Genomic DNA, 14,253 nt, shown 5'->3' on the forward strand with positions numbered 1-14,253 from the left:
CTTGTAGAATTCTCACCAAGTTTTCTCTCTTCTTTCTCTCTAAAATTCGAACCTAGGTCTTGTGTTGAATGAAGGAAAGAAAGAATGGGCGCCATGATCCTGTATTGGTTCTGCATTCGTCCAGGCGCCTAGGCGCCCAGTTTCTGTTTGGAAACGTCCTTCGGGGCGCCTAGGCGCCCATGTGTGGCGCCTAGGCACCCAGTTTCTGCCGGGGAGGCAGAAACTGGGCGCCCATTCACTTTCTCCCTTTCTCTTCCCTTTCTTCCCAGCTTCTCTTCTTGCTTCTCTTCTTCTCACACCCATACATTACAACTCGCGATAAAATAACACAAGTTGCATCATCCAAATCTTAGTATGTGCCTATGTATCTTTTCTAATTCAAGCAAACATGTCTAATATTTATAACGCTCCACCTAGTTAAACAACGAGATATCATTGGCCAAACAATTAGTGCACCATCCTACGTGGTGCGACCGCCCCACCGAAATTTTAGATCGCTACAGATGTAACTTTTTTTGTAAACCACATGTTAATCCAATGGACTTTGTTAGGTATTGTAATCTCACAACTTGTAAATCAAATATTCATAATGCGGTTTTAGCTTCGATGCACAAAATTTTTTTAAAAAAATGTTGTGACGTTGCAATTTATTAAAGTGTCGCATATAATAGTAGTTATTGGATAGTTTATTTAGTTGTCACAATTCAACCCAAATAGTCAAGTTAGTTATAGTTGTGATGAAATCCAACATAATTTCAACGAGTGAAGGTGCATATTTTTGTTACCTAAAATGAATGTCTGGAGGGAGTTTTATTTGTGGAGTCACAAGTTCGTTAGCGTTTTGCAAAGTCGGAGAAATGTTGTCAATTGTTTCGTCTTAAATGTCTGACACGCTTTAGTAATGTAGTATGCATCAAACATAAATCCCCTCAGGTTGTGCTGTCCTACTTACTGAGTTTATCTAGTTTGTGCATACGGATACAAGTAATTTGAACTTTCTTGTTTCACTTGGGAGTCTAGTTTATCTGTCTTGGCTGAAGTTTTTCCATCTCTCATGCTCATCTTTCATAACATGAGTTGTAACTTTTCAACTTAATAGGCAACAAATGATTGACCGATTTTCGAGGGATTACGAGCTTTACATTTCCATGGTGTTTGGGTTTGAATAGAACCTGGAGTTTGATGCGCCTATTAGAAATCTTTCGTGTTTTTGCCCTTTTTTCTCCATGTTAACGTAGTAGGAAACTTGCTCTTCCCTTCTTAGGATCCGGGCCCAGAACCCATTATGTGCCATAAAGAAAGCGAGTCGTGCCCATATTTGATTGGAAAGCCTAGTGGAATATCAAATACTAGTCAAATCAATAATGAGAGGAATGGTCCAATCTGTCATTTTTGGTAAAATGGTTGGACCAGGAAAAATGGTAGACGCATGCTTTGGCCTCTCCTCACAACGCTGGACCACGTGATTAAACAATTGGGAGGAAAAAGTGGCACCACCCCTAATGCGAAAGTCTCATTCACTCTTTTTCAGGAAAGTTTAAACATACGTGAAAGTTATTCAGCCAAGCTACAAGTAAAAGTTGTGTACAGAAATAAACGCATGCAGGTGTGCGTGGATTATTTTTTGTAATATTTTAATTCACATGGAGGTGGGCCCATGTGAGTATTTGTAAGGTTTCTGTGGATCATTTTTTCCATACAACTGAATTTTTCCAAACTTATTTTTAATTTTTTTAGTCAAATATGATTTTGAATTTACTTTTTCAGAATGTAAATCTTAAAGAAACGAATATAAGTGAGAGTTACTTTTTTAACATATCAGTTCAACATAAAAGATTTTTTAGTTTCACCCTGTTATGATAGGATAGTTCCGATTAATAATAAAGCAAAAAGAAAAGTTATAATTTTATTACATCATTCACTTCTAAGGAGTGCTACATAATATAATAGATTAATTGCTGAAAAATAGTCAACAATGACTGTTTTCGGAGTCCAATAATTGAAATCGGGTACTTCATTTTTGGCCTTACAATTATTTTGTGGCATAAAAAAACCCTGATCTATTAGTCGAAGGTTCGATTTTTAATCCTTTTAAAATCTTTTATTGTTATGTTATTTTCTAATAAATAGTGGAGGTGCTTGTCCAACCTCAATCGTGGGTATCTATTATTATAAAGTACATGACTACATGACTAAATCAAAATCAACACAAACTACTGGAATGACATCCTTAAGCTTTGTTTGTCAAATCATTCTATCACATTATTTTTTTTACAGTATTTATTTTTAATCACACATTTTTTATTAAAATAATATTATACATAAATTTAAAACTTTTCTTTCTATTTTAACTATACATTTTAACATCAATCACTATTCCATACATCATTCTTTGAAATTAAAGGCACGCAAACAGGCCCTAAGTATTGGGAAACAGTAATTAGGGAACACTTGCACCTAGGTCCTTAATTTATGCGACGAAGTGAACATTTAGGTCCTTGGCCGTTCAATTGTAGCATCTAAGCCCTTGTTTGATTTAGATAAAATAATTAATTTTAATCATACTTTTTTCATAGAACCCATAAATTTTTTAACAGCATATGCCATTAATTTTTATCAAAATTTACTAAATACCTTATTTTTATTTAAATCAAACTGGAGGTAAATTTTCAACCGTTAAAGACGTGAACGGTTCATATTTAATAAAAAACTTGTATTTACGTAAAATATAAATTATAAAGAACAAGAAAACAAACAGCGAGAAGGAAAAAGAAATAATAATAAAAAAAAAACCACTGTCAACCACCTTGTTACCGGCTACCACCATCACCACCACTACTCCCACCCAAATCCCAACCTCGACACTAACCCTTTGCTCTTTGTGTGCTTGCATGTACAACTCTACATGTGTGCTAGTAGCTCTGTGTTGCGCTCCCAGAGCACATCTCCAAGTGGTAAAAGGGGAGGGTGGAGAAATCCAACTTTACTTGAGGCTGCTGCGTCAAGGGTTCGAATCCTGAAATATGGATTTGGCTCTTGGGTAAGTGCAAGTGTACAAACAGCCTTCCACCCTGTACCCTTGGAGGCATAACCTGCAATTTACCTCCTTCATGATGCTTTAGGGCAGGCGTGGTGGGGGATCCTTAAGATTAGAGTTTAACCTTTTTTTTTTTAGTAGCTCTTCGTTGCACGATATATATAGTGAACCCGAAAGATCGACTCCATCTTTCCAATATTGTATAGATGCAATAAATATAACTACAAGGTCTATTGACAACTCAATTATGCACGATGACTATGACAAGTTGCGATGGATAAGGTTAGTGGTAGTGGGACGTGGACAAGTACTCACATGGAATAATGCTATTTAGCCCAATTGAACTTATAATCACAGTCTATGTATTTTTAGGTAATAGGTTAAACGACATTTCCATTTAATTATACTTATCATTTAACATCACATTAACGTCACATAATCTAAAGTTATAACTACAATGAAACTAAATAGAATTAATCATTTACCTGTAGACACACAGGCAAAGAGACGAAGAAAAGGTATAGTTGAGGATTTTCTTTTGATTTTTTTCCCCTTTTCGTTCTCTTATTTCTTTTTCTTTCTATTTTTTCATTTAAATAAGGTTTTAGTTTGATTTTCTAATGGTTAACGAATAATTTCCACTCGCTAGAAATCCATATGCTGCAACGGTGAAAAGTTGGAGACTCAAAAATATGAATAAAAGGTTGAAGAGTCGAAGACCTAAATGTTATTTTATTTTGTAAAGATTGAGCCTGATGTAATTGCTAATAATCTACGAGCAATAAATAAGGCGATAAAACTTGTTAAAAAGGTTGAAGAGTCGAAGACCTAAATGTTATTTTATTTTGTAAAGATCGAGCCCGATGTAATTGTTAATAATCTATGAATAAAAGGTTGAAGAGTCGAAGACCTAAATGTTATTTTATTTTGTAAAGATTGAGCCCGATGTAATTGCTAATAATCTAATAATCTACGAGCAATAAACAAGGCGATAAAACTTGTTAAAACGGTTGAAGAGTCGAAGACCTAAATGTTATTTTATTTTGTAAAGATCGAGCCCGATGTAATTGCTAATAATCTATGAATAAAAGGTTGAAGAGTCGAAGACCTAAATGTTATTTTATTTTGTAAAAATTGAGTCCGATGTAATTGCTAATAATCTACGAGCAATAAACAAGGCGATAAAACTTGTTAAAAAGGTTGAAGAGTTGAAGACCTAAATGTTATTTTATTTTGTAAAAATTGAGCCCGATGTAATTGCTAATAATCTATGAATTAAAGGTTGAAGAGTCGAAGACCTAAATGTTATTTTATTTTGTAAAGATTGAACCCAATGTAATTGCTAATAACCTACGAGCAATAAACAAGGCGATAAAACTTGTTAAAAACATAAGACAATGAAAAAATTATTGAACTAAACAATCATGAATAAAAAATAATATTTATTTTCTTCAACTCCCTCTGATCGTCTCTGCCCAGCAGATGCCGTCTACAACAAATATTAAAATAGATTACCTTGCCTGGCGTATCTTGGAAAGTTTGTTACGGAAGCAAACTCAATCACGGAAACTCGTATTAATTACGCTCTATATCTATCCTATTAAAATATTAATATTTTAAAAAATCGTTACTTTCATCCACATCAAATTATAATATTGTTCTTATTAAATTCGTTTATTTAAACACCATAGATCCACACAAATTTATATATTCATTTCACCCTGAATATATCCCTAATACAAGGAGTTCAACCGACCAATTACTAGATCTATTTTCATCCGCTGAAGGCAAAAAGTTATTTGCTCAGTTCACCTTCCATTCATTAATTGTTATTAATAATTTTTTATTATCACGCGATTTTATCATATCGTAGACAATTTCAGATTATGAACTACATTACTTAACCCTGTTACTCATAAACATTTCGGATGATAAACATTCTGGGTAGGAAACAAGAAAATCAATAGAGTCAGGCGAAAGCTTTGATGGGGATAAAAAGTTACCGGGCGGTGGCAAGGGACTCGAGGCCATTCTTGGAGGACTAGAGGAACTTTGGGATCAATCACACAGTACACTGAAGAATATTACATCTAAACCAGTTTTTAGCAAAGCTAAGGTCGTGATTGGTTTGCATTTTCATTTTCAAAACGATTTGTAGTTTTTTTTTTTTTCCGAAAATGGCCCCCTTTTTTGCGTTTTGAACATTTTTGATATTTATAACTGAAAACGCTAAAAACGATAAAAAGTCGTTTTGCGTTTTCAGTTATAAATTTTAACTCGTTTTTGAAAAGGCGTTTTCGAAACGACGGACTAAATGCGATTTTCGCGTTTTCGAAAACGAAAAATGGGTCGAAAACGACAAACCAACCACGGCCTAAATAGCCGAATCAAGCATGGGGTATTAGAAGCTCAAGAAATAGTTGATCAGATTATGCAATATAATACAATCGTGTGGAAGGAAAATCTTTCTTGAATAATGCTCGACTTTTAACTCTTTCTGCTCGGGTCTTCTTCTTTAATTCCCCTTTTTTGTTATAACTTTTAAGTTACATATCTTTCTTGAATAATTTATTCACTGTAAAAAGATTGGATTATTTTTATTGAGAAAATTTTCCTTTCAATGTTCTGATTTTATAATCTGTCTATCATGTAATCTATATATATATACACTTTAATATATCTCCACGCTACCCTAAATCCCCAAACTCCAAAACCCAATGCGAGTGTAACAAAAAGGAATAAATTAAAAATGATGAAATTTGAATTTAAAAGATGCTTGTCATGAAATAAGCCAAATACAAATCAAGAATCCTTCACATACTAAATTCATCAAATTCACCATAAAACGCAGTTCTTACTTTTTCAAAATTTCTTATGTATTACTATGACTGTATTTTTTTCCATTGTTGTTTTGATTTTAATTGAAAATAATTTTTATAATTATTAGGATTTTAGTTAAACACAAATTCTAAAAAGTATATAAAAATGCTCAAAAGAATTTAAAACCATACATTTTTATTTAATTTTATATATGTCTATTTAAGAGCATGTTCGAGCTTCATTTATTTATTTAGTTTTTCTTGGAAATAATGCATTTTGGAATAATATTTGATGGAAAATGTATATTTAAAAAATAAGAAAAATATTTGAATTTGGGTGTAATAATATTTTATTATAGAATGTATGGTTGAAAATAAGAGAGAAAACAATATATTTTGAAAATAATAGATACCAAATAAAATCTATGGCACCGTTTGATAGGCACCAATTTTTTAGGGAAAATGAAATTAGAATGCCAATTTTCAACTTTTGTGTGTTTAATAGTGTTTTATTTTCCATGGAAATTAAATTTTTGGAATTCTTGGGAGTTGTAATTTTATAGCCTTTTCGTTTTCGAAAATTCGTTTTCGAAAACGGGAAAGAGAACACGTTTTCACCATTTTGAAAAATCGAAAACAGAAAACGGCCCGAAAAAGGTAAAGAGAACAGGGTCTAAATTTTCTGAAATTCGTTTTCTTTCCATCCAAATTTTATCTTTAAAAATATAATATAATTACCTTGTAGATATATAATTAGATGTAAATAGCAGCTCCCAAAAAATGTTGAATCTGATAAGACAGAAATACCAAATCAGTGAGCAGAATTGCAAACAAAATGGGAAATGCCTTTTGCCGATAGAAAGAGAGGAGCCCTTTTGAATCATATATAAGGCTGAAGTGCCTTTTCACAGATTCAGGCGAGCTATCCATTTCATGAAATTTTCTGCGTTGTATTTAACACAAAACTGAATTTCTGGTTGCAATTCTTGAATTTTGTTTCTCTTATATTAATATATGCAGTTTGTGTTTTTAAGGTTATCCTTTTATATTATCAGATATTTCTGACAGAAAAAATTCTGCAGATGTGATAGTTTGTGCTTTGTTGAGGTCTGAAAATGAAGAATGGTGTATGGGTCTTGAATGTTTGTTTGATTAATATTATTTAAAAGTAGTTTAGTATCCATAAAACAGCGCAGAAAACACTAGAAGAATCTTCTCAATGCAGCCTTTGGAATTGCTTTTTGATTTTGCAAGTTTGTTATTACTGGTAGTTTCCACAATGGATCTGGCTAATGTGTACACGGTAGAATTTTCGACGAGAGAATGAACTAAAACAGAGAAAATTTTTCTGGGATGTTGATGTTAGAAATCCTTGGAGATTCATTCTCTTCACAAAAAACAGGAGGTAGAACCACTAAAGATTACTTTCTGTTATGTTGGCTCACTCAAGAAAAGGCAAATCCCTTAAATTACACCATAGTTCCTCGACTGTTGGTCCTCCCATTATTCCTACTGTATGAAAGGATATTAGGGTGCCGGTTTTTGGTGTGAGAAATACCTTGTACTTGGGAAAATTTGCAGCATCTGAGTAACATGGTAAGAATATGTTTGTGTGCTTGTTTTTTATTTTCTCTCTGTTTATTTTCGCCCTTGAAAGAAGGGATTGTAGCTTAGTCCTTAACAGTTGATTGGGGCATAATTTCATTGTATGTGCTAAAGGCAAGCTTAATTTTCACAAGTTCTGATATAAAATAATTTTTTTTTTTATTTCACAGAATCTGCTGCTGAGGTTCTGAAATCTTGCAAAAAAAGTGAAAGGTTTGGGATTTCATTTAGTTGTGTAAACATGGCTATGGCTCCTATTGTAAAAGTGGTTCTCGGCTCAATTGCCTTTGCCATATTCTGGGTTTTGGCAGTTTTCCCAGCTGTTCCACTCATGCCCATTGGGAGGACAGCTGGGTCTCTCCTTGGGGCAATGCTTATGGTCATTTTTCGAGTCATAACACCAGATCAAGCATATGCGGCTATTGACCTTCCAATCCTAGGTCTTCTTTTTGGGACAATGGTAGTCAGTGTCTATCTTGAAAGAGCGGATATGTTTGTGTACTTGGGTAAATTGCTCTCCTGGAAAAGCAAGGGAGCAAAGGACTTGCTTTGTCGAATCTGCCTGATTTCTGCCATTTCCAGCGCCTTTTTTACTAATGACACATCTTGTGTTGTTTTGACTGAATTCGTGCTCAAAATTGCTCGGCAGCAGAATCTCCCTCCTCACCCATTCCTATTAGCCCTTGCGTCGAGTGCAAATATCGGGTCATCGGCAACCCCTATCGGCAATCCTCAAAACTTAGTTATAGCTGTTCAGAGTAAGATTTCTTTTGGGAATTTTTTATTTGGTATTTTCCCGGCAATGTTTGTAGGAGTTATTGTCAATGCTTTGATCCTGCTCTGTATGTATTGGAAGTTGTTATCTGTTCATAAGGATGAAGAAGATGCCACTATGGAAGTCGTCACTGAAGAAGACGTAACCTCACATCGTTTTTCTCCTGCAAAGTTGTCTCACCTCACATCTTCAAATTCTCAAGAATGGAATTCTGAACTGGAATCTATAAATATTTACAGCTCTTCAAATCCCATTGGTCCTACAAATCATAGTGAGACTATTAGAAACCGAGGGACTTTGATTGAGAGTGATAATATTCATGTCTCTCCAAATGTAAATAGTTATACGAGTCAGGTTGAGACACTCGGGAATGGTGGCAATCCCACTGAAAGTGAAATTCATAAGGTTCCGAGTTTGCAATCTGAATCCGTTAGGCATTCAAATTCTTCGAAAGAAACTGCAGATGATGGATCCATGTCTTCAAAATGTATTCCATCTTTGAACGGTAGTGAACACCAAAACTCTGCATCACCAAAAAAGTGGAAAAGAATTTTGTTGAAGACGTGTGTTTATCTTGTTACCATAGGAATGCTAGTTGCTTTGCTGCTCGGTCTAAATATGTCCTGGACTGCAATTACAGCTGCACTTGCCCTAGTTCTTCTTGATTTTAAAGATGCAGGACCGTGTTTAGAAAAGGTGAAACCAATTTAATAATTTCTCTTGTTAAGTGGATAAGATGGACTGGACAATATTTGGAAAAAAAAAAAAAAAAGGAGATAAAATATCGTCTATTAAAAAAATAAAAATTGTCCTGTACAATCTTAATAATTCATGCCAAACTTGCATTGGCAGTATATTAATGAGATTAGGCATCATATTCTGACAAGGCTATTAATGCTTCTTCTTCGTTTTTTTTGCCTAAATCATCCAGGTATCCTATTTGCTCTTGATATTCTTTTGCGGAATGTTTATTACAGTCGATGGCTTCAACAAAACCGGAATTCCAAGCAACCTGTGGGATTTCATGGAGCCTTATGCAAAAATAGATCATATCAGGGGAATGGCAGTTTTAGCTGCTGTCATAATTGTGCTCTCAAATTTGGCATCAAATGTACCTACAGGTATGTCGAATGTACCTGACTTTGAATATGAGATAATAATTTGTCGTCACTTGACCGAATGAGAAGAAAAGGAGACAGCCGATTCAATTTTATGTCGAACACTCAAACATGAAAATCTTCTAGGATAGATTACATGTTTAAATGATTCAAGTGACATTGGACCAAGCGTGGGAAAATATGTTAGCCCGTTGCTACTCGAGGTAAATTAATGTAAAAGATTTTCATATTTGGAAGCTGTAATTAAAAGCTTACTTTCCCCAGTTTTAATGATGGCGTAGCCTTCCCTAGGATTAGAAACCACGCAAGGCAGGCAATGCCATGCACCCCTTCCGTAGGCTAAGAACAATTGATTAGATTGGACATACGTTACAAAGTAGGAAATTGGAAAGATTAACACTTCAAAGCATAAGGCTATCTCCCAACATTTGCTCCCTGTGACGTAAATGAAGCGAGTCCATAAGGAATTCATAGTAGAAAGGGGCGCGCTTTAGTTGCACAAGGGAATTCAAATCGGAAGTTGATCCCAAAATATTTCTCATAATCACATACTACTCCAATCGAATCTGTTTGTACATTACAAAAGCCACAATTAAAAATACTAAATACTTCATGTCACGGCATTCATTTCTTCAATCTTAATGAAATATGCTACTTGGAAACTTGCAGAAGCAATATATGTACCCTGTATATAGTGGTGTAAAAGTGAGGCCAGGCTTTGCATTGTGGCTAGCAGGTTCCCCACAGGTCAAATAAATATATATATAAATTCAAAACAATCATAAGGCTCGACTCGTTGGGATTGCAGATATGGCCACGGAGAAATGTAGTGGTCCGTGCTGGTCTGTACTGGCCTTTCTAACCCCGGTTTGACCTAATTGACACTACTTGTATAATCAAGTGAATATAACTGTGAGTTGCTTTCACTTTCAGTTCTACTGCTTGGAGCACGAGTGGCAGCTTCTGCTGCAGTAATATCGCCTGCCAGTGAGAAGAAAGCATGGCTTGTCTTAGCTTGGGTGAGCACGGTTGCAGGGAATCTCTCTCTTTTGGGATCAGCTGCCAACTTAATAGTGTGTGAACAGGCCCGTCAAGCTCACCATGGCTACAATTTAAAATTTTGGAGTCACCTCAAATTTGGAGTTCCCTCTACTATTATTGTAACAGCTATTGGTTTGACTTTGATAAGAGCATGACACCTTGTGATCAATCTGAGGTTCTCTAGTAAATTCAATTATGCTGATACAAGGATTCTGATGAACAAGAATAATTTAGATTTTTCGCAAAATCATTTAAAACTGAGAAACTACATGTTATCTTCTTTAGATTATGATTCAACAACGAGTTTGAGCTGGTGATCGATTTGGGCATGGGCTGAATTGGATTTAACTTTTTAAGTGGAATTAGTTCGTTCTTCATCTATTGTGGGAATCAAATCCAAATTGGACCAATATCGATTGGCATTAAGAGAACCTTAATGAACCAAACTTGAATTCCACAGCTATAGGATGCACTACAAACGATTAAATCAACACGAAGATGAATCAGTGCTATAAACGTGGATTTAATCTGTAGTGTACATAGCATATACATGATTTACATTTCTTGAAATACATGCATCTATCTATAACATAAAAACAGAATTAGTTCTATATATCTTACTGTATTTCCTCACATTGAAATATGTTGAAATGAAGCAATTTTATATATAGCCTTTTTTTGTTTCCCATTATCTAGCCATTAAAATGAAAAATATGACCGTTATCTATCATATCAAGCTACCATTTTTGAATTTTTATTTCTTGTATGGCGTCCGTAACGGCTATATTTTTCATTCTCGTTCTTACATTAATAAAAAACAAACGGGGCCATATATATATAGTAGTTAAAACACACGAGTAAAATTCCAAAAATAAGTTCCAGAATTTCAGACTATAAATATAATTCTACATGATCATGATTCCATAGCATTACTTCAATAAAGAAGAGAGCTCAAATTTAAGTTTTTTTGTTCCTTAGGGGTTGCATTAGTAAAGCTCAAAATTTCCCAATCGAACAATAAACTACATTCAGCAGATTAAACCTTAAAGAAGACAAAGCAGGGAAAAGCTGAATTAGTACAGTGAAAATAAGCTGAATATCTAGTCCCCTTCCTTCCATTGCACGTTTGAGTAGATTAGATGACACTAGATGATGTTCATAATACTCTTCGTTGTGATCTAATACTGAATAGCAATCGCACATTTACTATCTTCCATTTTGAAGTGAAAGTTGGTAGATCATATCAGGGGAATGGCAGTTTTAGCTGCTGTCATAATTGTGCTCTCAAATTTGGCATCAAATGTACCTACAGGTATGTCGAATGTACCTGACTTTGAATATGAGATAATAATTTGTCGTCACTTGACCGAATGAGAAGAAAAGGAGACAGCCGATTCAATTTTATGTCGAACACTCAAACATGAAAATCTTCTAGGATAGATTACATGTTTAAATGATTCAAGTGACATTGGACCAAGCGTATTGCCAAGTGGGAAAATATGTTAGCCCGTTGCTACTCGAGGTAAGTTAATGTAAAAGATTTTCATATTTGGAAGCTGTAATTAAAAGCTTACTTTCCCCAGTTTTAATGATGGCGTTATAGTTTCACGATATGATTCCAACATGATAATAACTCTTGTAAAGATAATTTTCACAATCAATAATGAAATCAAGAAATGCAGACTAATGAAGTTCAAGGGGAAGCAGAGCAATGATATATATATTTTGCTGCATTGCAGCATTGATCTCTCGAAAGCAGATAAAGCCATGACACAAGGCCTTAACGTCGTGTACATATTTAGTCTCAAAAGACTGGACAATATAATGAATAAGATTTAGACTTTTTTTCTTTTTTCAAAATTATCCAGTCCCGTGTAGTACTCCATGTTAAACATATAGTAATGGCTAGATGGTTAAGGATAAAGAACAACCTCCTTGTTCCAGTTAGTTTTGTAAAGAACTAACAAGAGTAGCAATGTCTGCAAAGCTGTTCCGGCTATCATGCCACCCCAAAGTCCCTACAATAGTAAAATTATAAGCATATGAAAATTAAAATAATTTGACTTTGAGTAATATTAAAGCATATAAAGGAAATTTAACTATAAGCATTAACAACTAGACGGGTCTTAAGAAAAACGATAGGTAACAAATTATCTTTACGACTTTCAGTTAAATCAACAGAAAGAATTTAATTGTGAATATATTAAAAAAATAAAAATTGTCCTGTACAATCTTAATAATTCATGCCAAACTTGCATTGGCAGTATATTAATGAGATTAGGCATCATATTCTGACAAGGCTATTAATGCTTCTTCTTCGTTTTTTTTGCCTAAATCATCCAGGTATCCTATTTGCTCTTGATATTCTTTTGCGGAATGTTTATTACAGTCGATGGCTTCAACAAAACCGGAATTCCAAGCAACCTGTGGGATTTCATGGAGCCTTATGCAAAAATAGATCATATCAGGGGAATGGCAGTTTTAGCTGCTGTCATAATTGTGCTCTCAAATTTGGCATCAAATGTACCTACAGGTATGTCGAATGTACCTGACTTTGAATATGAGATAATAATTTGTCGTCACTTGACCGAATGAGAAGAAAAGGAGACAGCGGATTCAATTTTTTGTCGAACACTCAAACATGAAAATCTTCTAGGATAGATTACATGTTTAAATGATTCAAGTGACATTGGACCAAGCGTGGGAAAATATGTTAGCCCGTTGCTACTCGAGGTAAATTAATGTAAAAGATTTTCATATTTGGAAGCTGTAATTAAAAGCTTACTTTCCCCAGTTTTAATGATGGCGTAGCCTTCCCTAGGATTAGAAACCACGCAAGGCAGGCAATGCCATGCACCCCTTCCGTAGGCTAAGAACAATTGATTAGATTGGACATACGTTACAAAGTAGGAAATTGGAAAGATTAACACTTCAAAGCATAAGGCTATCTCCCAACATTTGCTCCCTGTGACGTAAATGAAGCGAGTCCATAAGGAATTCATAGTAGAAAGGGGCGCGCTTTAGTTGCACAAGGGAATTCAAATCGGAAGTTGATCCCAAAATATTTCTCATAATCACATACTACTCCAATCGAATCTGTTTGTACATTACAAAAGCCACAATTAAAAATACTAAATACTTCATGTCACGGCATTCATTTCTTCAATCTTAATGAAATATGCTACTTGGAAACTTGCAGAAGCAATATATGTACCCTGTATATAGTGGTGTAAAAGTGAGGCCAGGCTTTGCATTGTGGCTAGCAGGTTCCCCACAGGTCAAATAAATATATAAATAAATTCAAAACAATCATAAGGCTCGACTCGTTGGGATTGCAGATATGGCCACGGAGAAATGTAGTGGTCCGTGCTGGTCTGTACTGGCCTTTCTAACCCCGGTTTGACCTAATTGACACTACTTGTATAATCAAGTGAATATAACTGTGAGTTGCTTTCACTTTCAGTTCTACTGCTTGGAGCACGAGTGGCAGCTTCTGCTGCAGTAATATCGCCTGCCAGTGAGAAGAAAGCATGGCTTGTCTTAGCTTGGGTGAGCACGGTTGCAGGGAATCTCTCTCTTTTGGGATCAGCTGCCAACTTAATAGTGTGTGAACAGGCCCGTCAAGCTCACCATGGCTACAATTTAAAATTTTGGAGTCACCTCAAATTTGGAGTTCCCTACAACATCAGAGGAAACGAAACAAGATAAACAGGACTCAAGAATATAAACATATTGTCTCCAGCTGTCAAATCTCAAGTTTATAGGGAATGAGGCTTAGTTCTTCTTGTTTTGTACGTTATTTTCACCATTCACGTCTCTATCTGTTATCTCAAAATTCAACATACTTGGACAGAGGAA

The 14,253-nt window shown here is 34.9% G+C and overlaps 2 protein-coding genes across 4 annotated transcripts; both read left to right on the top strand.

Annotated features, from left to right (window-relative positions):
- Positions 1-6,626: 6,626 nt before the first annotated feature.
- Positions 6,627-10,679, top strand: LOC111373636 (silicon efflux transporter LSI2-like). 3 transcript variants are annotated; one of them, XR_002698971.1, is made up of 5 exons: positions 6,627-6,773; positions 7,632-8,932; positions 9,168-9,357; positions 10,024-10,196; positions 10,288-10,679. XR_002698971.1 is itself a non-coding variant. In XM_022996194.1 (4 exons), the coding sequence occupies exons 2-4, from the start codon at positions 7,703-7,705 to the stop codon at positions 10,548-10,550; spliced, it is 1,683 nt and encodes a 560-aa protein (XP_022851962.1). In that variant the 5' UTR covers positions 6,627-6,773; positions 7,632-7,702; the 3' UTR covers positions 10,551-10,679. The 3 variants fall into 3 exon arrangements, 2 of the variants coding, with proteins under 2 accessions (XP_022851962.1, XP_022851963.1); XM_022996194.1 differs by lacking the exon at positions 10,024-10,196; XM_022996195.1 differs by lacking the exons at positions 6,627-6,773; positions 10,024-10,196 and adding an exon at positions 6,784-7,452.
- Positions 10,680-12,614: 1,935 nt separating this feature from the next.
- On the top strand, positions 12,615-14,103 carry LOC111373621 (silicon efflux transporter LSI2-like). The gene is made up of 2 exons (XM_022996174.1): positions 12,615-12,928; positions 13,859-14,103. The coding sequence occupies exons 1-2, from the start codon at positions 12,772-12,774 to the stop codon at positions 14,101-14,103; spliced, it is 402 nt and encodes a 133-aa protein (XP_022851942.1). The 5' UTR covers positions 12,615-12,771.
- Positions 14,104-14,253: the final 150 nt, after the last annotated feature.

The sequence above is a fragment of the Olea europaea genome, unplaced genomic scaffold, assembly GCF_002742605.1.
Source record: "Olea europaea var. sylvestris unplaced genomic scaffold, O_europaea_v1 scaffold1148, whole genome shotgun sequence".
Taxonomy (NCBI): Eukaryota; Viridiplantae; Streptophyta; class Magnoliopsida; order Lamiales; family Oleaceae; genus Olea; species Olea europaea.